Source organism: Anser cygnoides, chromosome 1, assembly GCF_040182565.1.
Source record: "Anser cygnoides isolate HZ-2024a breed goose chromosome 1, Taihu_goose_T2T_genome, whole genome shotgun sequence".
Classification (NCBI taxonomy): Eukaryota; Metazoa; Chordata; class Aves; order Anseriformes; family Anatidae; genus Anser; species Anser cygnoides.
Genome location: NC_089873.1, coordinates 49,187,382 through 49,213,706, shown reverse-complemented (window position 1 = coordinate 49,213,706; position 26,325 = coordinate 49,187,382). Strand labels below are relative to the sequence as shown.

The 26,325-nt window shown below is 36.9% G+C and overlaps 1 protein-coding gene across 3 annotated transcripts in view; it reads right to left on the bottom strand.

Moving 5' to 3' along the window:
* Nucleotides 1-26,325, bottom strand: part of EEA1 (early endosome antigen 1) — a 77,821-nt gene that overhangs the window by 31,737 nt on the left and 19,759 nt on the right. For 2 of the 3 annotated variants that reach the window (XM_066995096.1, XM_066995101.1), the window contains 12 exons: nucleotides 25,434-25,561; nucleotides 21,310-21,364; nucleotides 21,116-21,181; nucleotides 20,258-20,297; nucleotides 19,305-19,412; nucleotides 19,103-19,224; nucleotides 17,031-17,186; nucleotides 11,524-11,640; nucleotides 6,807-7,145; nucleotides 1,938-2,087; nucleotides 843-962; nucleotides 407-610 (listed from right to left, as the gene is read on the bottom strand). In XM_066995096.1, the coding sequence (XP_066851197.1) occupies nucleotides 407-610; nucleotides 843-962; nucleotides 1,938-2,087; nucleotides 6,807-7,145; nucleotides 11,524-11,640; nucleotides 17,031-17,186; nucleotides 19,103-19,224; nucleotides 19,305-19,412; nucleotides 20,258-20,297; nucleotides 21,116-21,181; nucleotides 21,310-21,364; nucleotides 25,434-25,561 (1,605 nt within the window). Of the gene's footprint in view, nucleotides 1-406; nucleotides 611-842; nucleotides 963-1,937; nucleotides 2,088-6,806; nucleotides 7,146-11,523; nucleotides 11,641-17,030; nucleotides 17,187-19,102; nucleotides 19,225-19,304; nucleotides 19,413-20,257; nucleotides 20,298-21,042; nucleotides 21,182-21,309; nucleotides 21,365-25,433; nucleotides 25,562-26,325 lie in introns of those variants that run through there. The other variant, XM_048061059.2, reaches the window with a different exon arrangement.

Sequence of the window (26,325 nt, the reverse complement as noted above, 5' to 3'; positions counted from 1 at the left end):
CCAGTTGAAAACTGAAGCAAAGTGACTGGTCAATTTGGCCATACAGTAACAAAAACAACACGCTGAAGAAACAACAGACTGAATTTTGGTGTTGAAAGCAGGAATTACACCTATTTTTAAAATAAGAGAAACAAACGTGTATGTATCCATTTTTTTTAAGCATATATTGCCAGCATGTTTACATAGGAAACATCTAGGAATTCCTTCCTCTTTGCTGATAGCAAGGAGGTCACCAAAGCACACATACTGTGAAATTTAAGCAGTAAAAACTTCACAGTATCAAAGAAACAGCAAACAATGTATAGAAAAGACCAATGCCATATTTAATGAAACAGAAAGAAAACAAAAAGAAAGAAAAAAAGATGCAATAATGAGAGAAAAAAGAAAGAGGTCTCTGAGTTCTTACCTGTATCTGCAATGCATGATTTTTCTCTTGTAGCTGGTTAAGAACTGCAGTTTCTCCTTCACCAGCCTGAATTTTTGCATACAAGTCCTCTCTTTCCTTTTCAAGTAGAGAGATATTTTCCTTACTCTTTTGAAGCAAGGCCTCAAGATTTTGAATTTTTTGGTCCTTATCTCCAATTTGCCGTAGTACTTGCTCCAAATCATTCTAGAAAATCACATATTAGTTTCCTTAGTTATAGCAACCTTAGAAGTTATTCCTAACGCATAAAATGTTGGATAAATTTATTAAACATCCTCTGTATATTCTGTTCAAAAATTTACATATGAAATTATTGAAACTACTATGAAGTCATGCAAGCCACTTTTACAGAGAAAATGCATTGAAAATAATGAAATTCTGAAATACACTTTCACATGAGGATATATAACTATGTTACCTGGGCTTCTCGTAGCTTTGATGTTGTGTTTTGTTGAAGTGTCTGGTGTTCCTGGTGCTGTTGTTTTGCCTTATCTAACTGATGTTGCAATTCCGTGGAATTTGCCACTTTTTCCTTCAGCTGGGAAAAAAAGAGGCTAATGAATGATCAAGCACCATTCAGTTTTTCATAGCATTCAATGTTTACTCTAGTGTCAGAAGAGTCTACTCTAAACATAAATATTTGAAAACTGGTATAAAAACAGAACTATGTGATGCTGAGTTATAGAATCAAAACCTAACTGACGCATTCCTTATTATTAATAGGTAAGATCCGATATCATAAGCAAGAACTATGACACTATCAGACATATACGTATTTTAGTTCTCAAAAATATAAAAGATAAATAGAGAATTTAGCATGTTTTTTTTTTTTTCCAACAGTTAAGGTAAAACATGACTAACAATATAGGTACCCATAAAACAAACAGCATTATTATTATTATTAGCAGTTTTAGTAGAAACTTCAGTTTAGTAGCATTTCCACTTTTATACTGTTCAAGGCTTTACGAATTAGCTACAGAAAAGCTTTAAAGCTTTGACAACATACCACTCACATATTTGGCCAATCCCCATAGAGGTAGCAGAAAATCAGCAACATATACAAGATGTTCGTTAAAATAAATGAAAATTAATAAAACAAGCAAGTTCTACCCATCCACCCCACACAGTTTATTAACTATCAACGGTTATCATTTAGTTTTGGGTTTCATCCCACAGCATCTATACAGAAAACATTACTCATATGGGCTTCGGTGCACCTACGTCTTTCATAGAATCCTTACACAAAGCTCATAAATGCAAAAGAAAAATCTTTCATTCCCCTCCAAAGCACCATGAAAATACATGCATGAGACGAGCATTTAGCCTTACAAAATCTGTAATACAAACGATATTTAGGCAGATATTCACAATTTCACTGTAAGTAAATTTCAACAATATTAGTCGAATGAAATTCTCATAAGGACACATTTTATAAACTGCAACAAAATAACGTGAGTATATAAAGGCTATTATCAGAAACAGTATAAATCAGAGCCTGCAGAAAATGTCCTACCTGCTCTTCAGCACGAGAAAGCTTTAATTGCAGATCAGCCACCTGCTGTTCTTTGTCCATTAACTTTTCACTGGAGAGCTGCCTCTGTTCCTTAAGCCGCCCATGTGCCTCCCCTAGCTGGCGCTCAGTTTCTAGAAGTTTACTGTGCAACTGCAAAAAAAAAAATCCATTTTTTCAGTCATTCTTTGGCACAAAGTCAGTCTAAAATACAGGACTGTTGGCTGTTTGAAATAAATTTTCATTACTCAGATTAAAATAACTACATGAACTCCTGAATTCATGCATGTACGTCATATTCGTCAGAAGCATAAGTCACATTATAGAACAGCATCAACTACACAAGCATAAACAAATATTGAAAGCAGTAGGTAAGGGGGACCCAGAAAAATCCTTTTATCTACAAAAGCCCTTCCATATGAGCTACAGAGATTTAACAGAAAAACAAATAGGGTAATCCTTCTAATACTATCAAGGAAAATAGTAATGCTTAGAGCGATCTCACCTTACATTTCAGTCATGTAGATCCAGTGGCAGAAACACTGTGTCTTTACCTGCTGCACTGGCTCCAACAACACACAGTTCTGCATTACTAGACTAGTAAGAGTTGTTAGGCACATCAATGGCATTCATTCTCTGCTGAGAAGACATGCGTGAACCTTCACTGTAGGGTACACAGTAACTTGGGTGGTTTATATTCCAGCAATTCCCAGCAGCAGAGAGTAAGAAGGAGAAGTGCTCTTCCAGCTGAAAATAATCTCCCTTGTAATTTTGGGGGTCACCAAAAGCAGTACTGCACCATCTTTAAAATGCAAGAATGGCCTTATACAATTTACTGTTATAAAAAGCTTGCTCCATAAAATCAATTTTTGTTCCCTTTGGGTTATCTCCTACCTACTTTCACATTAACAAATTTATGGGTACACAAATGAATTTTCAACTTAATGCAAAAACAAGGAGTGAATCAGACCCTACAGCACAGCAAGAAGTTTCTACAAGCTGTCAGGATTAATGAAGCTTGTTTTCCTATTAATTTATGTCCAAGACCTTTGTACCATTCACCTTGTACCTCCAGGCCCTCCCTCTGATATTCCTAAGCCCTTTTCATGCCTACCTCAAATTCTTACTAGTACCTAGGCAAAAGGCAGCACGACCTTGTTGCTCGCTGCAAGCTACCACTTGTTGACTGGCTGGCCATATATGCACACCAGCTGGCTGCCTGGTGGGACAGAAAAAAGGAACAGGGCTTTTGGTAACATTAAATCTCCCCCCAGGCATGGAGGGGGTGAGACACAAACATAAGTCTCCCTCCTTCACTCAGCTGTTTGTTTCCACAAAGATTTAACACTGAAGAACCTAATGCTGAAGACCTTTGCACCATCTGTCAAAATTGGCCGAAGTTATCAAACAGTGCAAAAGTTGCAGGCGATGGAGACAGAGAAACAAATTTGTTTATAGGTCCACTATCACCAACACTGCAGATGAAAAGCTGCTTGGCATGTGGCTGAGATACTGATTCCCCACTGTGACTGCACAGTTATGAGAGGCAGAAAAAGAGAGAGGACAGGGCATGGAAAGAGACCATACCGGTAATCAAGAACATTTGTCTTTTTCTGCAGGAATTGCTGAATTATCGATACTTCCTCACTAAAAGTATGAAAAAGAGCAAAGGAAAAAACATCTATCAAAGAAAAGGTGCAATGAGATGGCTACAGAGTTCACGGTTATGCTGATACTGAGAGAGAAAATATTTGGAAAGGAGGAAATCAGCAAACAACATTCTACAAAAGTCACTTTTACTGTAGGTACACTGAGAAATAACTTGCAATCAGTCAATAAGTTAACAGATGAATGTTAAGTTACAGATGCTACTGTGTGTTTTAAATTGTTACTGGCCATATATGCAAGTTATGACCTCAAAAAAAGATAACAGCCATTAACCACTGATAACTTCTCTAGCAGGTCATTTATGAAACATAAGAGTACCCATAAAGTCTTGTCATTTTTCCCCTTTGTGAAACACTTGAGCAAAATACTTATGCTATATGACATTCTGGTTTAGTTTAACAAAAAAATAAATTTGCAAAAGCCAAGTATGTTACATGTTTGTAACGACAATAAAATTCATGAGGATCTGAAGTCTTTGTAGTGACATTAAGTAAACAGAAGCACAAAACCCAGAATTAACTTGTATTACAGAATGCAAAAATCAGATTTAGCTATAAAGAAGGAAATATTTCGACTTTAAAAGATACAATCTTGAAAAGATTAAAATTTGCCTCAACAATGGTAACTGTATTTATTAGTAGCTAGCATCTCTTCTAGATCAAAGGAGTTCCTATTTCCCTGTGCGAGCCTCTTCCCATCCCAGTGCTGGAACCAACGCCATCATCAGAGCTTCCTTCCATTGTGAAGATCGCTTCCATCAGGTCACCCAAATTCTAAAATCAGCACTCAGAAAGGGGCACATAAAACTGAAAAACTATTCCGTCTTTCCAGAACAAAAAAAAAATGCATCTCACCTCTTCCTGTTACTCAAAGAATCAAAATACAAGTCTGCTTTTCTTGAATATGTATCAGCTTTCTTACTATTACTTAAGACAGAAAGCCTGTGAGCAATGACAATTGCTCAATGAAGACTGTGGGATAAAAATTGGTAACATTTAGAGAATCCCAGCTGCTGGCTAGAACAGCAGTTAGGCGGGTTAGCACTTTGCAGAAGTACATCGGTACCAGGACCTGCATCTATCTAATGGATTTTTGAGAAGACAGCAGATTCTTTGAAAGCGTGGTTTGAGTAAATACCTCTGTATCTGTCCTCATAAAAAGCATTTCACTGTGACAACATAAGCTATTAGACTACGTCTGTAAAAAAGTAATTCCACTGAAGTAATATGTGAACAAATAAGAAAAATTTATTTTCTCCATGATAGTAGTTACTTTGTTTGGAGGGACAGAGAAAAAAAAATTTTGCTTGGTTTCAATCCTGATTTTACACTATGTAAAATGAATGTGTGAATGGCTTCTTTCCTCAACTGTTCTTTTACAGCACAGTTCTAAAACACACCCTGAGATCCAGCAGCTTGTTAAGGTTTTCATTCTTACACTGACTTCCTTCCCAGTGGTATCCCCAGAGAATGTGTGAGGCCTGCATTTCCTTTCAGAGGAATTCATTCAGCCATGCATCATGCACAATCTTCCTTCATCTGCCCACCTCAAAAATCCCTCTCCAAATGCCCTAACAATCTGAAGCCAAATTTCAACACTAATTTTTTTATTTGCTTCTGAAGCTTGCATATGTGTTGCCTAGACAGACTGAGGCATTTTTACCAACGAAGATTCCTAAGCAGATGACTAAGCAGAATACAGCTCTCTCTTCCTTCTCCCACCAAAAAAAGACTGATGGGAGAAGGAAAGACATTTTGGGGATGTCATAAATAGATAAATGAAGTTCTGTACGGTTTATTTTCTTGAAAAATAAACTACACGTGCAGAGCTTGCAACTTTGACAAAGGATTGAAAACTAAGAAACACTCACTTGAAAGTAATAAATTTATAGCAAAAGTTTAAAATGAAGTGCTTCATCCTAAAAAAAAAAAAAATAATAATTCTATCTTAGAACTGAACATGACTCCTGATGTGCAAATTTTCTTCAGTCTAATGTACTACTCCTCAAGACACTAGAAAAAACAGAGTGAAGGCAGCCTCAAAAGTCAGCATGCTCAATGTTGTATGAAAGTCTTGCTTCCGTAACTCATCGTACACAGCAGAATAATATGCAGATAGTGGAGGCATGACTGTTCTGGGTGTTCTCATAGCCACAGACAACACAAAGAGAATGTGTTGGTGGATAGGTGCAAGGGAAGCAACATTAAGACCTTATTATCCCTGCTCTTCACCCTAAGTATTCTCTACAACATTCGCTATTCAATTTTAAAACAAATCAAGCAATTGTTCAGTTCTAATGTAAAAAGAGGACTTTCACTTTTTTCACACTTCCTATGGAGTAGTTTGACTTCAAGTAGTAATCTTACTACTTCTGATACTCTACCTGATTTTTTTTTTCATAGCCTCAACTCCTTAGAGATTCAGCTATATTACTGAACCAAAATAAATAATCTTGCTGACTTCTTAGGAGTTGCCCATTACCATATTTTCCACGGAAACTCAGTATTCTGGGCTGCATTCTCATTTGACAATACACCCCTTATTTCAGGGAATTTTATGCCCTTTTCATCAACAAAAAAAAAGCAGAGGGAAAAAGATGGAGGATGAAGAAAGAGTTCATTTAACACCATAAGAGAAGGAGAATGAACAAGAAATCTGTTTCACTAAATAAATAAAATCTTATTTATTCATATGCAAGAGAGTCCTGTAAATTCTCAGAACACAAGAATTAAGCTACATCTTCAAAATTGAAAGCTATTTGTGTAAAGACAGGTAACTAGAACAGAACTAGAACAGAAATCTAGTTTCCCCTTCAGAAAAAGGTGAATTATACTACAGATATCTAGATGTTATATTAGTATTCCCAGAAGTAAAAATGTAGAAACACAGTTGGAATTGTAGATCTCATTGAGTTTGACTGTGCCACAGGGGCTACAACTGTGTTCATTTGCCCTTGATGAGCATTTGGGCCTATGAAAAGGATTCGTATGACATAAAAACAGCAAAGGCTTTCAGCACTCATATCACAGACTATTCTTTTTGCTTGTTTTCTTAATTCTCTAAGAAGAAGTGATTTACTGAAATACCAGTTAGCTACTTGTGTACTCCCCTTCAACAAGGAAAAGCACAGCTAATAAAACCTAATGGTATGGTTTAAGGAACAGTCCTAATAGGATGATGGTCTGGGAGGTTTAATGACCTTACCTGACTGAGCTCGCTCTGGAGCTGCAGGCCATACTGTTCTTTTTCTTCCCTCTGCTGCTGGAGCTGTTTGCATTCTGCCTTGAGATGCTGGTACTTTGTCTCTACTTCGGACAATTCTTCTTTAAGCTTCTGGCTTGCCTCTCCCTTCTCACCTAGCTCTGTCTGTAATCTCTGTATCGAGGCTTCAGATGCAGACAGCTTTGCCTGAAGCTGTTGGCAGTCCAGGTCCTTCTGGTGAAAGCTTGCCTGCACATTCTTTTTACTCACAGATATCTCATCATGTTTTTCTTCTAGCTGGCTGTATTCCTGCTCTTTCTTCAGCAGCTTCTCGCTCAGGCTCTACAAACAAAGTTACACAGCAGTTCAATTGCAATTTTGCTTACACCCGTTCAATACATTATACAAATGTCTTCTCAAGTGCCGATGCAAAACAGCAAAGAACTCTCTCAAAAATCTTATTAAAGGAAATTCTGATCTCTATTTCATATTAGAGAAGTTAATTCTGGAGCCCATAATGCCTAGAATTTCACCTGGTTGTATTGGTTTTCAAATTCTCACATAAATCCACCTCCTCTTACTGAGAACACCATACATGCTCTGTTCATGTATCCTGAAAAATAATTTGCTTTCCCAGAAAATTCAAATTGCAGACTATTACAACTGTATTTGCTTGGAGAAAATACACATTGACACACGCCAAATATATACATATATATATATTTATTTATTTATAGATAACTTTCAGCTATTACATTGTTTTTTTAACCAATTTTTCATGACCTAATCAAAACTATATTCAGATAGAAATTAAGTATCTTAATGGACAATATATAATTCAAGAAAGTTTATGTTTTCTCCCAAGCTTAGGTTAAGCATTAACTTCAATTTCAGAGATCTCCAAGCATGACAAAGAAGCCATGAGAATCTTTTCAATCTTTCCACTGGAATTTTCTGAAGCACAGAAATGCAATTGCAAGGAGGCCCTGGTCACCACCCAGCTTGGGTAATTCATTCTGTCTTCTTGGAATGTGTTAGCAAGTTCCATTTAGATATTAGTAAGATACTGCAGTATCTCAGTGGAGCATTACTATGCACACCTTTCAAATGCTTGTGTTCTTCCTGCAGTTTCAATGACTACTACATTCTCTAGTGACCCTTTCAATTAAAGCACAGAAAAAGAAAGAATATTTCTAACAAGTCAGCTTGAAAAAATGCCAACACTGAGGTCAATCTTATGCATGAAAACTTCAGGCAGTTCTGCAACTCTGGAGCGACACTGTTCCAAGAGAAGACAGACAGAGCTGTAATTCTGGCTATGCTGAACATCTTAAAAGCACACTTCCACATGGTATCCAGGGACGAAATCTGTTTTGCCAAAAAAAAAACGCATTATCCAAATAAGTTGAATCTGTTCTTTACAGATTCTGACAAATGGCAGCTACATTAGCCATTAGAAACCACATATCGGTACTTTTATTTTACACTAGTGATAAAAGGGAGTATCTTTTTTAAAAGAAACGTTAGAAAACAGCACTAAATCTTTAAAATGACAACTCTAGCAGTCTAGCAACCCATGTGAGAACAAATATATTTAATACCTTAAGTGTCCATTTAAAAATATATACTTTCTAAAGCATATGGTTCATCCAAAAATTCTGTCTTGAGACTAAAGTTTATCCACTATGCTGTATCCCTGAAGTAGTGTATTTTAAAGTGTTTCTTGAAAAACAAAACAAGTTGTTGCTGTTACAGGTATGCAGAAGTTTTTGTACAGGCATATATAAATGTATAAAACAAGAAGTAATAGAAAACTTCAAGGACATAATGAGGTCATTTGTCACTTTACCCTCCTGAAGTCAGTGACAAGGCTCCTACTGCTTTCACACTCTGAATCTAAAATAAAGTTGCAATTCCCTTTTCATTAACAAGAAATGGCCAGCCAGGATCATTAACGTTTATGCTGAATCATGTTCCCAAAATACTAACACGCCACAGTAGCTTCTTCATCAGAACTGGACAAGTTAGAAAAAAGATATTAGTATTACTAATACTTTATAACTAGATCCACATGTCAAATGTAGAACTGCTGTGAGCGACTTCATCACGAGTCAGTACAGAGCACACAAATTTTCAAGTAAAGTTGGGAGGTAAATAATAAAAAAAAAAAAAAAAGGAACAACCAACATTGTCTTGAAGCAGTATGAGACTTTGGGAAGCTTTCATGGACATTACTTAAAACAAAAGAGAAGCAAAGCTTCTTCATCATCTCATTACAAGTTATTCAAAGGACAGCCAAGAGCAGCAGCTACACATGGTTCAAGATGATGCCCTGTATTTGGCGCTTCCCTTCTCCACCCTGCTCTGTTGAGCAACACAACAGTGAATATTCATGTTTAAAGCTGCAAGGTTGAGTCAACAGGCTGCAACTCAGAGCCTCTGCCCCTGAAAGCTGAACACCTTCTGCAGTCACAAATAGCCTGACAAAGCCACAAACAGTTACTGCTGCTTTCTCAAGAGAAGAGCTGCGTTTGTCTGACAGTCTTCTACCTCTGTTCGTGTCTGGAGCCCACAAGTAAACTCGAGGCCACAGAGCTGACAATGTATGTATCATCATTCAGGTTTTATCAGGGAACCCAGTAGCATTTCCTGTTTGGATGCATGTCCCAGCTGCATCCCAGATTTTAAAAAAGGCATGTATCACATTCTCTTCCCCATGGCTTGGGTTTCATTTCCACAGAAAAGAAAAAGGGATTGTCAGTGTGTTCCAGCCTGCAACAAAGCCCTGAACCTTCGAAGCTCACAAGATATAAGCTGAAACACAACTCTGATCCCTTCTTTTATATTGCTCCATGGAAACATGCAAGAAGAATGTAACACAAACTGTGTAGTCACAATGGTTAGGCATTAAAGAATGAACACTGTGGTAACCAGCCGAATTTCAGAACAGTTATGTCAGTAGAAGGTTGGAAACTAAGCATTTTTCCATGTAGATAATGCACCAAAAATTTCCTAAAAGAAAACAAAAAAACCCACATGCAATGGGTTGGAAATTATAGCAAGTCTTATACTTAGGGGAGATGCTGTTTTTTCACGTTAGGTCTCCTCTGGGCTACAGGCCATTACTGGCCTCCAAAGCATTGCCTGGCAGTGCAAAGCAGGCCAAGCCCCATAATTACAGACTTTTATAAATGAAGGGAAGTCAATTCCTACTGGTCTCAGAAAACTGATCTTCTGTACTTGTCATCTGCTCTTCTCAGTATAGCTCCCGGAAATACAAGAAACAGCTTGCTTACTTGAGTTGTACATGATCTTGGAAAACTCTGAATCAATGCACAGAAATATCTTCCTGCACTACAATGAAATTATACGAGGATACACACAGCAAAATGTCATGTATGCATGCAACTAATAGCATGTCTTGCCTTTCTGACAGCTTCTTCAAGGAGCACACACTGAAGGTGGGGCAATTTCTGTTGTTTGGGAAGCTAGTCTTACCTTTTCCAACTCTAGGTCCAAGTCCTCCAAGGCCAAGATTCCTTGGCTAACATACCATAAGCTGCATAAAGAGGTGGCTGTAAACTGCTTTAAGTCACTGAAACAAGAAAAGTAGCTCACTGCCACTTCTGCTCTTTCTGTTCCTCAAGTTCCTCAAGTGGTGTTTGGAGTTAACCTGACATGGCAGAGGAAACTCTCTTAAAGTATGGTAATCTTATTCATCAATCTGTTTTACTTCATGCTGTAAGTACAACAGCAATACATTCAGGCAAGTGCCCTGTGCTTTATAGCAATAATTTTGCCAAAAGCTTTATTCAGTGTTGCTGGTCTGTGGAAAGAACAGCATGATAATTCTCACCATCTCAGTTCTGCACTTTATTTTATAAGCCAAAACAAGAGTCATACTACCAAAGGCAAGTTTAATTTACCAAATTGCACCCTATTATTGCTTTGTAAATGCTTTTTAAATATTAAATTACTTTAAGTATATACTGCTTGGTCCCTGTCCTTTCCATTTTTTCCCCAAGATTGACAATGTTGCTGCTAAATACAAATGTAACGTTCACAGTACACATACAGTGTATATATACATGCACAACAATAACCAATATACATCTTTCTCATTGTCTCCTTTCTTTCCTTACCTCTATGTATTACCTAACAACACATGCTTTCTTAATGCAAATACAAAATGCAGCAAGCTCACAGGGCTTTGATAAAAGCTCTCAAGAAGTACTTATCAGCTAAGAAGCTTCAGGGTTTATTTCAATTTTCCACCATTCATGACTCTAATAAAAGGTCAGAAAATACAACACTGGTACAACACTGGTATAAAAGCAAAGAAAGTGTAAGACAAACAACGAGATCTCAAAATGCCTTCTGAATTTTGATTTTTAGGGAAACATCGCAGTATTTTGATGGGTATAGCTTTATTCTTCTAATGTGTGAGATGGCAATGCTGTGTAAACTACAGCAGTTAGAAACCTGCAAACACAACAACCCTGAGGAGCTAAGTTGAAATGTACTGATGATCATTAAAAAAACATTGTTTGCTTGTACATTACAGTATTCTTCATATGTTAAGCAAAATGGTAAAGGAATTCTCAACTTCTGCAACACCAAGAAGTGTTTTGTTACAGTCTTCAACACTTCCCAAGGCAATGTGTGGTATGTTTCCATTTTAATGTGAACTGACAAGTATAGGAAATAACAGTGTTCTCACCTGGTTTTTCTGTTCTAGCTCCTTGACTGAACTTTGAAGTTTTTGCAGCTCCTGAACATACACAGCTACCTCCTGCGGTCCTTTGGCAAGTTCAGCTCTTAACTGATTAATGGTAGCCTGAACAGACAAATAGAAAATCCACATTTAAAGCAAAGTCATGCATAACCCAAACTGAAGCAATATGTCTGGTAGTAAAATAAAAAGCATTTTGTATACACATAAACAGGAAAAGGGAAGGGGGGGAAAAACAACTGCAAACTCATCTCAGAGCACCATCAGCTATAGAAGTACCAATGAGCATAATTTCCCAGTAAAGATTAATTCATATCCTATTTCAGACGACAAAAATTTGCCCCAATAGAAAACACCATGTTGGGCCCACAAGCATTGAAAATCACAACAGATTATCCATTAATCATTATCACAGTTCTAGCTCGAGGTGAAGCCCCCCACCCAAGTCATTGGGGTTATACTACCAAAACCTTTGTCTGCCTCATAAGGATAAAGCATTGGAAAAGGCACTAGAAACTTCGAGTCTGGCATCTGATGCAAACTTGGTGTATGACTTTTGGATACATCGACCTTGCAGGTCAGCATAATCGGGATAACAAATACTACCCTATCAAACAGGATTGGTACAAAACAGAATATATCAATGACCACATGGTATTTGTATACAGTAAGGAAAACAAACAAAAAAGCACTTTAGATAAGTAACAAAAGCTGCCCTAAAGCATGTTGTACTCGATTTAATGGGAAATAATATCGTGTATTTCAGTCACCCTGTGACCATTCCTTCTGCAGATATCAGAGAACTTGTAAAAAATAGTAAAAGAAAAAAAAAAAAAGGATTCTTTCAAAAGTGGGATCTCTCCATATATAATTTTAATAAGTAAAATCTGATCCTTATGCTGGACAGAATAGGTGATTGTTTTTACAGAAGGTTAACAAATACTGAGTTACCTAATTAAAACATATTTGTAGCACACTACCAGAAGCTAGCAGTTGACATGTACTTGCTATTAATGCTCAGCTTCTTTTTGACAAACACATCAATGAAGTTTCCTTGAAGATTTGTAATACAGAAAATGAAATGTTTTGTATGAATCCACTCACTTTAAATACATTATTTCAATGACCTTCATTTTTTTCCTACTGTTCTCACAACCACAGATTAAGCACAAAGGTATAAATGCTGAATTCACAAATGAACTAAAGTAGAAAATCAGAGGTAGTAGACAACAAACATATCACAACCTTCCTACATGAAAAAGAAGACCAAAGAGAAAATATGAACACATTTATTGTGTGGCTACATATCATTATTAATACTGAGTTTCTGTAATCCTGTGCTTTACAAGGCTGTTTCATTAAACAGCTGTTAGTTAAAATATATCCTGGGCAGACAAATATCTTAGACAAATATCTCAGACAAATACCTCAAATATCAAATATCTCAGACAAATATCTTAGGCAGACAAACATTCCGGGATGTTCTTAGAAAACAGTTTTCACTACTGAGAGAAGATGGTGCAGAAAATATGCAGAAGCTTGCTAAGGTTACCACTGCAACCATTCAAACTAATATATTAATGCATATATTTATGCATAATTTATATGCATTAAGATACATTTCTCTCAAGTATAAATCAAAGAGCTGTCCCATATTTCATTCTTAAAATGGGAATATATCATGGATGAGTATTCATTCCAGATACTGTCTGGTTGATGTGTCTATATGATTAATGAACAAATAAGCAATAGAACAATAAGCAAATAGGAACTCACCTCTTTAACAACCTCCTAAAATTATCTTGGTAAGACAGAAAACTAACGTAACAATAAGAAGTTTTCAAAAAAAGTTACCTCAAATTTAAGTGTCTCCATTAGAAAGCAGAAAAAAAAATAAAATGGATGGATGAAAGATGGAAATAAGCAGTGACAAAAGCTGTTAGCAGATAAGCTTCCTCAAATTTGTTGTCAAATATTGCTGGGTTTAATGCCTATGCTTAGTTTAAAAACGAAAGAAAGAAGAAAAAAAAAAACAGTCTTGGCTTTATCAAATTTTTCCATAGCTTAATCTACTAATCTTGTTTAATAACCTAGACATTCAACATAACAATCTGTAGGAACATTTATCAGATATTGAAACAAATCCCAATCTGCAGAGATTCATAAAAATGCTTAGCCCTGCAGCAGTGCAGTTGTTTTCATAATATGTTCATTATACAGGATTCCCTATAGTGAATCTATACATGGAAGGAGTATCTCAGAATGAACGTTCTTCTGAGATAGATAATCAGACACCAGAGTTTCAGGTGCAACTCTGAAATAAGGGTGTAACACCCAACAAAAGGAAAGGACAATAATGAAAACTTCTAGGTGACTACTGCAGAGCTACACTATTCTTCATGTTCTCCTTTTCCTGTAGCATTTATGATGCTGATATAGAGTTGGGAAGACCTCTGTTACTCTCTTCACCCAGACTATAAATCTATCTTATTTTAAAGAAGCGTCACTTTGGAAACCAATATTAATATACATTGCCTCAGCCATCCCAGCAAAATGGCCAAGGATGACCCAAGAACCATTTTACTCTTTAAGCCTTGAAGTTGACTTAAAGAGCAAAGCTGAGGTGTAACACAGCCAAACTTTTATGGACAGAACAGAACTAATTCTGACCAACAAAGAATTTCCACTTCTTGTTTTCTTATGGCTAATACTTTTCAAAGATGTGTTTTTTGTTTGTTTGTTTAAAATAGAGAAGTTTTCACCACTATGACCTCTGTTTTGTTTTGTTTTTTAAAGTGTAACCTACTGACACTTTGCATTGACAGAAAAGCTTTTATTTTGAATATGTCTTGCTACCTATGCCTCAGGCTATTGTTGTCATATGTTGAATTAAGCAGAGAAGACAGTAACTTTTCTGAGAAGAAACAGACTGCCCCTGCATACCATATTCTTTCATGTAGCAACTCATACTGATGATACTACATAGGTACCCAATTTATAATTACTGCACTGTAGTTTATAAACCTTCCATAACATCTAAGACTTCTTAGGCTGTTCTGCGAGCAGCCAGGGTTCTCATGCAGCCTTCTCCTCCATTTGCCATTACTCCCATCAGGACTGAAAAGCCTTCTTTGTTTGCCTTTTTTCCCGTTAAAAGCTGCATGTTAAAGCTAAATTTTAAAATGGCTAGTTATGTCAGAAAAACATACCTAATTTGAGGAAACAGGAACAATTCATGTTGCTGTGAGTGTTTCAAGATGATAGATTTTCATTACGCCTATGTCACTATGTCATTTTATCTTCACATGAAAACTAACTACAATATCCAAAACCACAAGAGACTACAAAGACTGTATTTTGAAAAGAAATTTAAATTCTGCAGCATAGTTGTGGGATCTCACAGTTAAAACCAAATTACAATTATGCAGCAACTTACAAGGCCACATAACCACATCATATTCATAACTCCAACTGTGATACTCCTTTTTTCATGTATGATGAAGCTCTTGGCACACATAATTTTAAATTGAAAACAATGGTAGATTCATATTTAGTTCTATACTGTACACTTGTACAATTCTTGGAGCTCCACATATATGTTGGAGTGCTCAGGGGAAGGCAGGATGGAAAGCCCTAAGGAGTTTAAAATAATACAGGGCAGAGCTTTTCTGAAGTTCTTCAGTGAAAATTAAGAACTAGAAATTCAAAATTGCATTTCTGAAATCTAGGACACGTGAAACCCCAGGATAACAAGATGTCAGGAATTCTTCATGTTCAGAAGTCTCAACAGGATGGAGGATACTAGAAGTCCTACAGCAACTCTACTCATTTCCTCATGTAAGCTGCAGAATTCTGCAGTGAACCCGTTTAACCAGGGACCATAATTCTGCATTGTTTTGCCGGCCTTGTTGCAGTGGTGGGGGAACAACAGTTAGTAAAGCTATACCAACCGACCCACTAGTGAGATGCAACACCTAGCATGAGAATTCTTCTGCAGAATAAATAAATAATGTTAGACAAAGCCTTCTTCGTGACAGTGTATTTTTATTAGGATTTCTTGCCAACAACTCTATCAGAGATTTCCCTTACTGTTTATGGTAAACAATATCAAACAGGCCTTAGCTAGTACAGATGTGAGATGGTTCTATCTCAGGACAGTTCGAGGAGTAAGATTCCACCTAAAAGATCCAAGTCAGAGCTCTTGCATTGCTTTTACTCTAGCCTGCATGGAAATGGAAGCATTCAGTACTGGAAAAGCAGAGGAACCAAAACCAAGAAAAAACAAGCATACAAACAACAATAAAAAACACACATACACACACACAAAAAAAAACACAAACATTTGCTATAGGAAAGCTACGTAGTTTTGCATCCTACACAGAGTTATCATCAGTTGTATATACATGAATAACAGAAGTGGACAAATGCTTTCAAATCTCCCATCAGCAATTTAAGACTTCTTCCACTGACTCAGCCAAAACAGAAGCAAGCCTTCAGAAAGTAATTCTGAGAAGAAACCAGCATATTCCACAACTCAAATAAACAGTGAGGTTCCGATTTACAGATGGGATGTAAAAGCTTTAAACCCAAGGAACTATGGAGAAAAAAATGTTAACAAAAAAGTAACTAACTAAAAGTAACTAACAAGATATTTTCTACTTTAGACTGCAGCAAAGAGGGAAGAAAACTACAGTGCTGTTGCCTGAAACAGCCCATGAGTGACATACTGCCATCTTGACTTTAAGCCATGGTGAGGCCTGGGAATCACTCACTTTCTCGTCTAGTAAATAACAAGCAACGTTTGGAGGCTATTATGTAGTAGATTTTGGCAAGGAGGGGGAAGAGATTTCTATCTTACACACAAAATATATCTACAATAAATACTATCAGTAGAAAGGTTTCCGAATTCAATAGTAAAAGGCAGATAAAGAAGAATGAAAACCATATACCATATATATACATATCTATTGAGATTTTTAAAATCTTCAGTAAGCTTAAGAGTTACGTCCTATAATTACATGTCCTCAAATTATCTGCTTTGTATTAATAATTCTTCTCATATATTTTAACACTCTAGCATCCATTTTCAAACACATCAACTCTAATATTAAACTAAAGCCATCATTTTCAATAACTGTTTTATCTACGTGTAGCTCACTATCAGAAACACGTCTCTGAATCACACAAGTACTGCTCTATTTCGCTCTCCAAGCAGAAAGAACACAGCTCTACCAGAAGGTCTTTTGCTCTGCTATTAGGCTCTTGTAGTAACTTTTCTGCCAATAAAAGGTTTTGCAACAAAAAGCATGGGGGTGTTTTGAGGGTAAATACAGTAAATGGCATAATTCTGTCAATATTGAATAAACATGTCTCTCAGATAAGTTAGAAGAGATCCTATTAAGAAAGAAGATTTTTCATTACTATAATTATTTTCCATTTTCATATGAAAAAATAACAGCAAAGTTAACACACATATCTTTTGGTATGACTATTACCTCTGAGTTCGCCTGCTCTGCCTGTAAGTGCTTGCACTCATCTTTCAACTTTTCAGATTCTCTCTCACGCTCCAAAGTCATTTTGTCCATCAGCGTCTGAACTTGGACCAGCTCCTTTTTCAGGACAGCCACATCTTCCACACCAGGCCTTTGTAGCTGGAAAGTAGAAAAGTAGGAATGAGCAATATGATGTTGGCAGACATGCTTCCAGCATCAAATTTCATCTCTCAAAATCTTTCAAACCAAGATATAGACAAGGTGACATACACAGTACTACAGCTAGAATGAAAAAAGAAAAAGGAAAGCATGTATCATTCCCAAAGGAAACAGGATTTCATGGCTGCTTGTCAGTTCTTGCCTTCTAGATTTTGAACTTGTTTTCTGATATCAAGCAAATCTGACAAAAAGGGAGAAGGACCCAAAGATTGAATTCCTATAATTTTCAAGTAGGTAAATGGCTAAGTATGGGAGGGAGACCTTCACTGGGAGAAAACACTGAAGTGACAAGCAATCTATGCAATAAATTTATCTGAAGTCATAATTCCATGAGAAGTAGGTTATATTGATTCCACCACTCTATGGAACAAATTACTGTATATGCTATACCGCTGTAAAACACAGAAGCCCCTCTCATGACTGAGACATCTAACAATCCACTACAACCCAGACTTCTAGAATGATACTGTTTCTGTCTTCAAGAACTTCTATTTCAGAAAACATCAAGAACAGACAAAAAAAAAAAGGCAACTGAAGGAGATGTTTGAAGGAACTATCAGACACACTTCACTCTAGACCCATATGTAAAATCTGCTGGTAATTACATCTAAAGCACCATAAAGTCCTTCCAAGAGAAGACTGATAGAGTGAAGGAAGAGGGAAGACAATACTGGGCACTGAAGAAAGAGAAAAGTGCTGCCAGTTCATAGAGAATGGGTACAGGAAAAAGGGTAGGAATGTAGAATCATAGAATGGTTTGGGTTGGAAAGGACCCTTAAGGATCCCCTAGTTCCAACCCCCTGCCATGGGCAGGGACACCTCCCACCAGAGCAGGCTGCCCAAGGCCCCATCCAGCCTGGCCTTGAACATCTCCAGGGATGGGGCATCCACAGCTTCTCTGGGCAACCTGTGCCAGTGCCTCACCACCCTCTGAGTGAAGAATTTCTTCCTTACATCTGACCTGAATTTACCCTCTTTTAGTTTAGAAGGAGAAAGGAAGATAAAACTAAACAGGTAGAGAGGAATGGATAGGTCCAGTGGCTGGTCAGGGCCAAGAGGAACCAGTAGACACTTGAGGACAGCTGACTACAGGGAAGAAGGGTAATAAACGCCACCCTACTGTCCTCCAGAGTCTTTGCAGTGGTTGAGTGGAAGACAAGCAAGAAGTTATGAAGTCCCTTAGCCACTGCTTTGGAAGCAGCACAGCTGCTGAGTCACGAAGATCACTTCCAGAAGCCATGGCTATCTATAAAAGTCACCATGAGCCAAAATCTTGGAATACACACATAGCAGTATCATCAGCCAAAAGCAAGAGGGAAAACATTAACAGATGACAGCTGCCAGACTTTTAGCCACCATGTCACAGAGCACGTCTGTGAACACTCCTTATGAATGCAGCTGTCCAGGGACAGTCATAGCGTAACACCTCATGGAAAAAGGGTGATCTAAAGACAGCTCCTGAAGTCAACAATGGCATTCACCAAGTGCAAGGCTGTGTAACGTATCTAGAGCTGTAATACTCTGCAAAATTATTGAAATGTGGAGCATCACACAAGCAGACTACAACATAACATATGGTAAATTTTAATATACACTGGAAAAATGTTGAAAATTTAAGTCACTGAAAAAAAAGCAGAAACAATGGTGTTCTGAACTTCCTTTTAACCCACAATCAGATGTCTGCAATTTCAACAGACTTTGTCTATTTTAAAGCTGTGTTTATAAGGTAGGTTATCCCACAATCAGATGTCTGCAATTTCAACAGAGTTTGTCTACTTTAAAGCTGTCTTTATACGGTAGGTATATTCCCCCTTGACTTGAAAGTTATAAAAACATTAATAGTGTGATATGAATACCAGCTCTGTCTTTAAGTCTTCTACTGTACTTCTCTCCTTCAGCAGTTCTTGTGTTAGGTTTGTCAATTTCTGTTCTGCACCTTCCCGAAGGCTGATTTCTTCATCATACTTTGCTTTAAGATCTAATTAAGAAGGAAGTTGAATAAATGATCACTTGCACAAGCTACATAAAAAGAGAACAGAATCAGATGTCATTACTCACCCACAATTTCAGTGGCCAGTTGTGCTGCTTTTTGCTCAAATAAGTCTTTCATTTGCTTAATATTAAAATTTTCTACTTGGATCTCTTCTAGTTGTCGCTCTAATGATTCTATTTCCATAAAAAGAACAGTATTACTTTCCAGAATTGCTAGGACAAGGTTATACAGTTACTCACATCAATATCAAACCACAGCAGATAAAAAATTAAACTAAGTTCACTTTGCTAATCCAATTACCTTAATAAAGTGTATGACTTCACTCAAGTTAAATATCTATGAGCATGACAGTGGAACCTGTTACTAGGGGAGTACTATGCAAAATTAAGTACATATTGGTTTTCACCAGTCACAAATAGCCCTTCAGATCACTGTAACATGGTGCTGAAGTCAGAGCCCTGAACTGTGATTAAAAGCTCTTTAATGAGGATCAGATACTTCATGGGTACATTAGAAAAAACCTTATTCCATGAGTACCTCATGGAAAAGAAACATGGCGCAAAAATTATTGGCCTGGAAAACAACTAAAACAACAAAATTCATTGTTCTCTTTGCTAGCAATAAGTACAGAAGAACACTGAATAAACCAGCACTGACAAATGATACAGTTTAAATGTATACAGCCATGGTCTTTCTCAGCAAAAGACTTGAATTGAATGCTTGAATACATGAAACAATTTAAAACAAGTTTAAAACTATTAATACACAACTGCTTTTACAGTCAGGAAAATCGTCTCACTTCTACAAATCACAGACCCCAAGCCTCTGTAACATTTCCCTACTCTATAGCTGTCTTAAGCACTTGCTTGTGTTACTTGTTTTCAGTAATTGAACTATTTCAGCATGTTATGTCTTTAGCTTACCAAAACTGCTTTTTCATCAACCCAAAAGCTACACTGAACAAAACTTTAGAAAACCCAAAACAATTCAGAAATTAATACAATAAAATGTTAGCCACCTGTAGATGTAGATGTTGTCAATCCATCAGACTTAGAATCCTTAAGAAAACAGAAGGATAAATGCTTCATTAGACAGAAGGAATAAAAACTACTACTTCAAAAGTTCATCCCACTTTTGGAAAAGACAAAAATTAAGATTTCTATGGTCATATACTGCAGTATAATTGTTTGAAATCAGGTATTTTTATATCTGAAAGACTGGAAAAGGACAAGATCTTCTATTTCTTGTATTGCTATCAAACTTCCAGACTTGCAAGACTCACAACCCCCTCCCCTTTCCTTTCCTTAATAATGAAATCTGACCTAAAACACAGGTTACAGACACTATTAAATACATCTGAGAAGGCATTCTGTCAGAATATAATTTCTGAGGTTTATAACTATCCGTTATCTAAGTAGCTTATAGTAACTAAGTGAGTTTCCTTAGGGCACAACACAAATTTTTTTTCAATTGTTTGTTCAGTTCATACAGACTTCTGTGAAATCACACTACTATTCTTCCTCATGTTTTTTGTTTTTACAAGAAAGACCCCATTGACTTTTCTCGTTACAGGTGAAACACTACATTCAATTTATTGTCTTTAATTAACTGAGTTCTGAAGAAGCCCAACAGAAAGAAAAGTCTGAATTGAACTTGTTGGAAGCAGTATGGAAGAATCATTACCTACTCTTAGCTTTTTTCTTCATATTTATATATAGTTAACACTGTGGAGAGATAACTAGCTTTATTTCCAAGAACATGTCAATATTCAAGTTATGGAACTAACTAAATCAGGCCACGTGCCTTACAAAAAAGGTATTAATCTTCAATGTCAATGCTGATGATAAACCTGCTTCAAGTATTTTAAAGCAATTACTTGCTGCCGCTGCCCCTGCAATTTTTCTAGTTCTTTCTTCAACTCTTCTGAATACCACCTCTCCTCCTAGAAAGAAAAAAAAAAAAAAAGAGATGGGGGAAAGAGAACTGTAAATTTGGTTAATTAAGATACTGGAACATCTTAATTTGTAATTTGAAACAGAGAAACACATGCAAGTAAAATATCTTTCCAACCTTCAGTGAAGCTTGCAAGTCTTGTACTTCTTGTCGGAGCAGTGATACTTCATCTCTGAATAAATATATCCATGGAGTGGAGAAAATTAATATGCAGCCATTATATTTTTGTCAATTATGTACAGGTTATAATGTATATTAAATAACTGCAAGACAGTTATAGACATACACTACATAAATATAACTTATATAAATATTTTTTTGAAATTTGGAACAAAGTGGATAACAGATACTTATTAGTTCATTTTGCACATCACCCAAAAAATGCTGAAACATTCATTGGATAAGCAAAGGAATAGATTTGCAAAAAAATCTCATGAAAACAAAAACAAAACGCAAATCTAATTCAGTGCATCAGGTTGACCATGAGTTCAGAACTGCAAAGCTGTGCACTGGGACGTTTAACTGTTTTACATGCCATGTCACGAAAAGGACAGGTCTATTCTCCTTCGCTTCCCATATCACATAAGGAACAATGCTAAGAGACAGCATGCTATTTTACTCCTTTTGAAATATGTAGTTACATAATTTTTCATTCACACAACAATTCAGATACACTCACTTAATAGTTCGAATGCCTAAAGCGATGGGATTTAAAATTCTCAAATTTAATGTTCAAGCCTCCAGCCATGCAAGAACACAAGATGCAAGGCTAAATTGTTACTAATTAGTTTAGACAGCACCCTTATAAATCTCAGGTCTCCTTACAGAAGGAGATAGCTACACATACAGTGATAATGTTGCATCACTGAGATTTAGCCACTTCAAATGTAGATATACAGGTCATTAAAATCATGCAAACATATCCTTTCCTATTGCTTGTACAGTGGCATCACTGAGGGGCACACAGAATATGTATGTGTGGGTGTCAATACCAACATATTCTGTTTTACACTGTACAGTTTTATTGTTCATGTGCTGCATTATCCCATCCTCCACAGGCATTCTTTTAAATTGTCTCATACTTTGGAGAAAAACAAAACAAAGTAAGCTATTTCTTAGCTAAACTGAGAAGGAATAGACTCAACCTACAGTTCACATTAGCAACAGGTCAGGGTCACCAAGAAGCAAGCAAAATACGTTCACTTGAATGAACAAAAAAGAAACTCCAAGAATGACCAATTTTAATGGTGAAATGAAGACGTGATATTGGGAGGGTTGTTTTTTTTTCAGAAGATTTTCTGCTATTTATACATTATGTGGCCTGCACAACATAAATTGGAGGTTCACAAATGTAATTTTAATGAGACAGGTATAACTGCAACTCAAAACCTATACATTGCTTGGGGGTGGAGAAGCAGGAGCAGCTTTCTCACCAGTATTAAGTAAATCGGCTAATAGTCACACAGCAGATTAGAAATGAAATCTCAGGCAGGTGAAACAGTTAATTATGTTAAAGCCTGGACTGAACACATACCAGACCTGCAATACTAAACCATTTAATATGCTCTGTTCTTCGTAAGTTTTTGAACTGTACAAAAAATAGCTTATAATATATGGGAAGAAGAAGGGGAGGAAAGGGGAAAAACAGGAAACACCCTTCTACCATGGTTGCCTCCATATTCCCAACACTGTCTTGCTTGACATTTATAAGACAAAACCTAAATTTGGCTTAACTGCCCAGCAGAAAATGAACAGGAAAGAAGAAAAAAATTGTAACGGATCACTCTAGAACTGTAACTTTGTTTTTCTTACTGCCATCCAAATCCTCACCAAATCTCCCTTTCCGCTAGTGCTGTTAGTTCTGTCTTCTTCTCAGCACATCTGTGCCTCACCATCCAGCAAACCCCTGTCGCCTTTTCCTTACACTGCTCTCTGCTCCCAAACGGCAACGCTGGTGCCTCCGTCCAGTGGCCTAGCTCAGCAGCTCTGGGGAGTTACATGATTTATTCTTGGCCCTAGTTACAGTACTTAACTGAAGGTGGGCCGGGAGGACACAGTGTAGTTCATCATACCTGTCTCTCTCTTGACTAAATAAGGAACTTCACAGACCAAACTTAGTTTATGAATCATGTGCAGACTTTGGTGCTAGACCACTAGCAGAGTGGCCCCCTGCTGCAGGTTGGAATACTTTTTTAATGCAGTATTCTGAGTATTGAAAAAATATGTTTATGTTGAATGAGAGCTTTCTCAAGCAGGCATGCAACTGAGAAACATTAAAAAATGCCACTCTAACAGGAAGAAATAGCTCGTGTTACACAACAGCTCTCAGACTCCCTTCATTCCATCCAAGCTCCCTGACCTTGTCCACTTTTTCAATTATATGAGAGAAAACAAAACCACTTGTTCTTAAACTGTCAAGAGTCAGAAAAAAAAGATTATATTTCGCCAGCCAACATCTGGTTGACATTGGAAACTTGCAGGCATAAAAATAAATCTTTCATAAACTATATAAACAATATAGTTATGACCAATAATTCCCCCATGTGAATGCTATTATTCTACTACAAGTATTATTTTGGGTCCAAGTTATATCACTTTGAAAAGATTTAAATCAAAGAAGAAATACTCATTCTTGAGTAAATGTGCACACAGGAAACCCAAAATAGCTCTGCTAGTACCATACCATTTCCTCATATATAAAGCCTGAATTTCGATTTCTTTTGTTCTCCCCAAGCTATACAATTCCTTTTATTTCAAACTATCCTCCACATCTTATAACTTCTTGTTGGCTTTTCATACATTTGGAGAACAGAGTGGATAAAAGCGATCATAAAAACAGCACCACTGCAAAAAAAATAAAAAAATAAGAAAATTCTACTCCCCTCTAACAGTTAGGCTGCAGCATGCTCACTTTAAAAAGCATAGCAATTTACTTTTTCAGGGAGTACAGCCAGAAACCTACAGCAGCTGGAAAAGAACAGAGCTCGTGAGGAAGGGCCCATCCGTGCATGAAGACAAGACCTCTCTGATAACACTGGGTCTAGCTGGCTTGGTCTGCACAACGCTGGGGAGACAAGGATCTTCACTTGGGTAGTAACTGAAATACATTGCCTTCCACACACTTTTCTCACCAAAGTATCAACCTTTCACGAGTTACATAAATGCATGTATTTTTCAGCGTGATCATTTATCATTTTGGGTCACGTTTCTACTAGTCACAAACACTTGAACGGTTTACTTCCCAGCAGCAGCGGAAGCCAGCTCCATTAGTAGGGGATACCTTGCAGGGTTTTGAAGTGGGTACCCCCGTTTGCTGAATGAGGCCAGTCAGCTGCTCACCGTGACACTGCTGCATACAGACCAAAAGAGAGAGTTTGGCCAGGGGAGAAGGGGGGACCAAACAGCAATGTGGACTGTCATTTACAACCATCCACGATAAATCTCAAATAGAAAAAGAACCAGCAGGAAGCAAAATGAACCATGTGTAAACTTTACCCATAAGAAAAAGTTCTCCATACCAACATGAGGGATTACTCAAACACGGGCAGACTACTCTAAACTGTTCTACTAAGAGTAAATTTCATCTCATCAGTGTCTGCTGGTCTCAGAAATAAAACAGTCTGATATGTTTCCTAGGAATACATTCAACAGCTTGCTTTTGACCAAAGAGTTAAACAAAATAAACTAGAGAAAATTTCTGCAAATGAGGATGGAGTTTCTGGAACGTGAAAGGGGACTGAGTGACACAGAGACTTCTCAGATTTGCAGGTAGCTAGGTAATATGGGAAGCTATTCACGCAGAAACTGATGTTATTTTTACCCAGTAAGTACTCTAACCACTAAGGGACAAAATCACGTTTCTCCTGTATAGTCAGGGTTGTCCTCCCCCCAGGCTCAAAAGATGAAATTTCAGCTCTATGATGCAAATAAGGATAAACCAGTATTTTTCTGCCACACTCCTAAAAATCATTCCAGTTTGTTACACTACATTCTCAGATGCATGAAAAACAGATGACTGAATTAACAATTTAAACCTAAACAACTGGTTTTCATTTATTGTCAGATTAATATCAACCAATGGAAGTTTCAAGCTGCTTTTTAATTATAGTTGGAAATAGAGGACACGAACATTTAAATACTTCAGTACGTAATTAAGTGTTCAAATTAATACTGCCTTCAGTGTAATTAGAAGCAGCTCAACACTGACACAAAAGCACATGCACAAATGAGTAGTGTTCCACCTTTCCGGTGACAGATGACCTTCTCCTCCATGAGTTGAATCAATGCCAGAATTATGAACCGCTTCATAGTGCTTGAACAGCTCCTCAGCTGATCCATGAGACTTCATACAGAGAGGACAGATAAAGCCCTATTATAAAAAGGGGGGAAAAGGAAAAAAAAGGAGATGAGAAGTAGTATTTTTTTTCATCACCTGCCCAAATTTAAGTGCTTTTTATGCATCTAAAAGGTAGCAGATACAATTGTTATTTTAAAAAGATTCATACTATTTCTTTCCTGCTCTGATAGCAGCTTTGGCAATTAAAAATTTAGAAAATGCCTAAATAATTCATGTTTCATTATTCAGTGCTTTCTTTTCCAGTAGCATTACATACTAGTAATGAGGCCTTTATTTAGCAAAATAAGGAGTTAGAAGGACTGCACTGCAACTTCCACCATGTTTAGGCTACTGATTTCAGTAAAGACCAGGAGATTAAGAACCACTTTTTACATCACAAATAATTAATTAGTAAGTGCAATTCAGAAAAATACTATCTCAAGGAAATCACATCTCAGCAGCCTAAAGAAGCTGAAGTCATCCACTTTCATTCCAAAATACCTACTACAAGCTGACCAAGGCAAAAACTTATCAGAGTAATACCGTCATTCCACCCATTAAATGACAGCCAAGTGAAAACAGTTATTATTATACACCCCTAAATATTTGTGGAGTGTCCAGACTGACACTTACCATAAGTCTCATCCATCTCATTTTATCTAGCAACCTCCTACACCTGCTTTTAAGGGCTGGATTTTGTTTTGGTTCTTCACTCATTTGGTTATCATGCCCACTCCCAAGACTAATTCTCACTTATACCATAGCCAATATACACCATGGTGACAAAACAAAGAAAT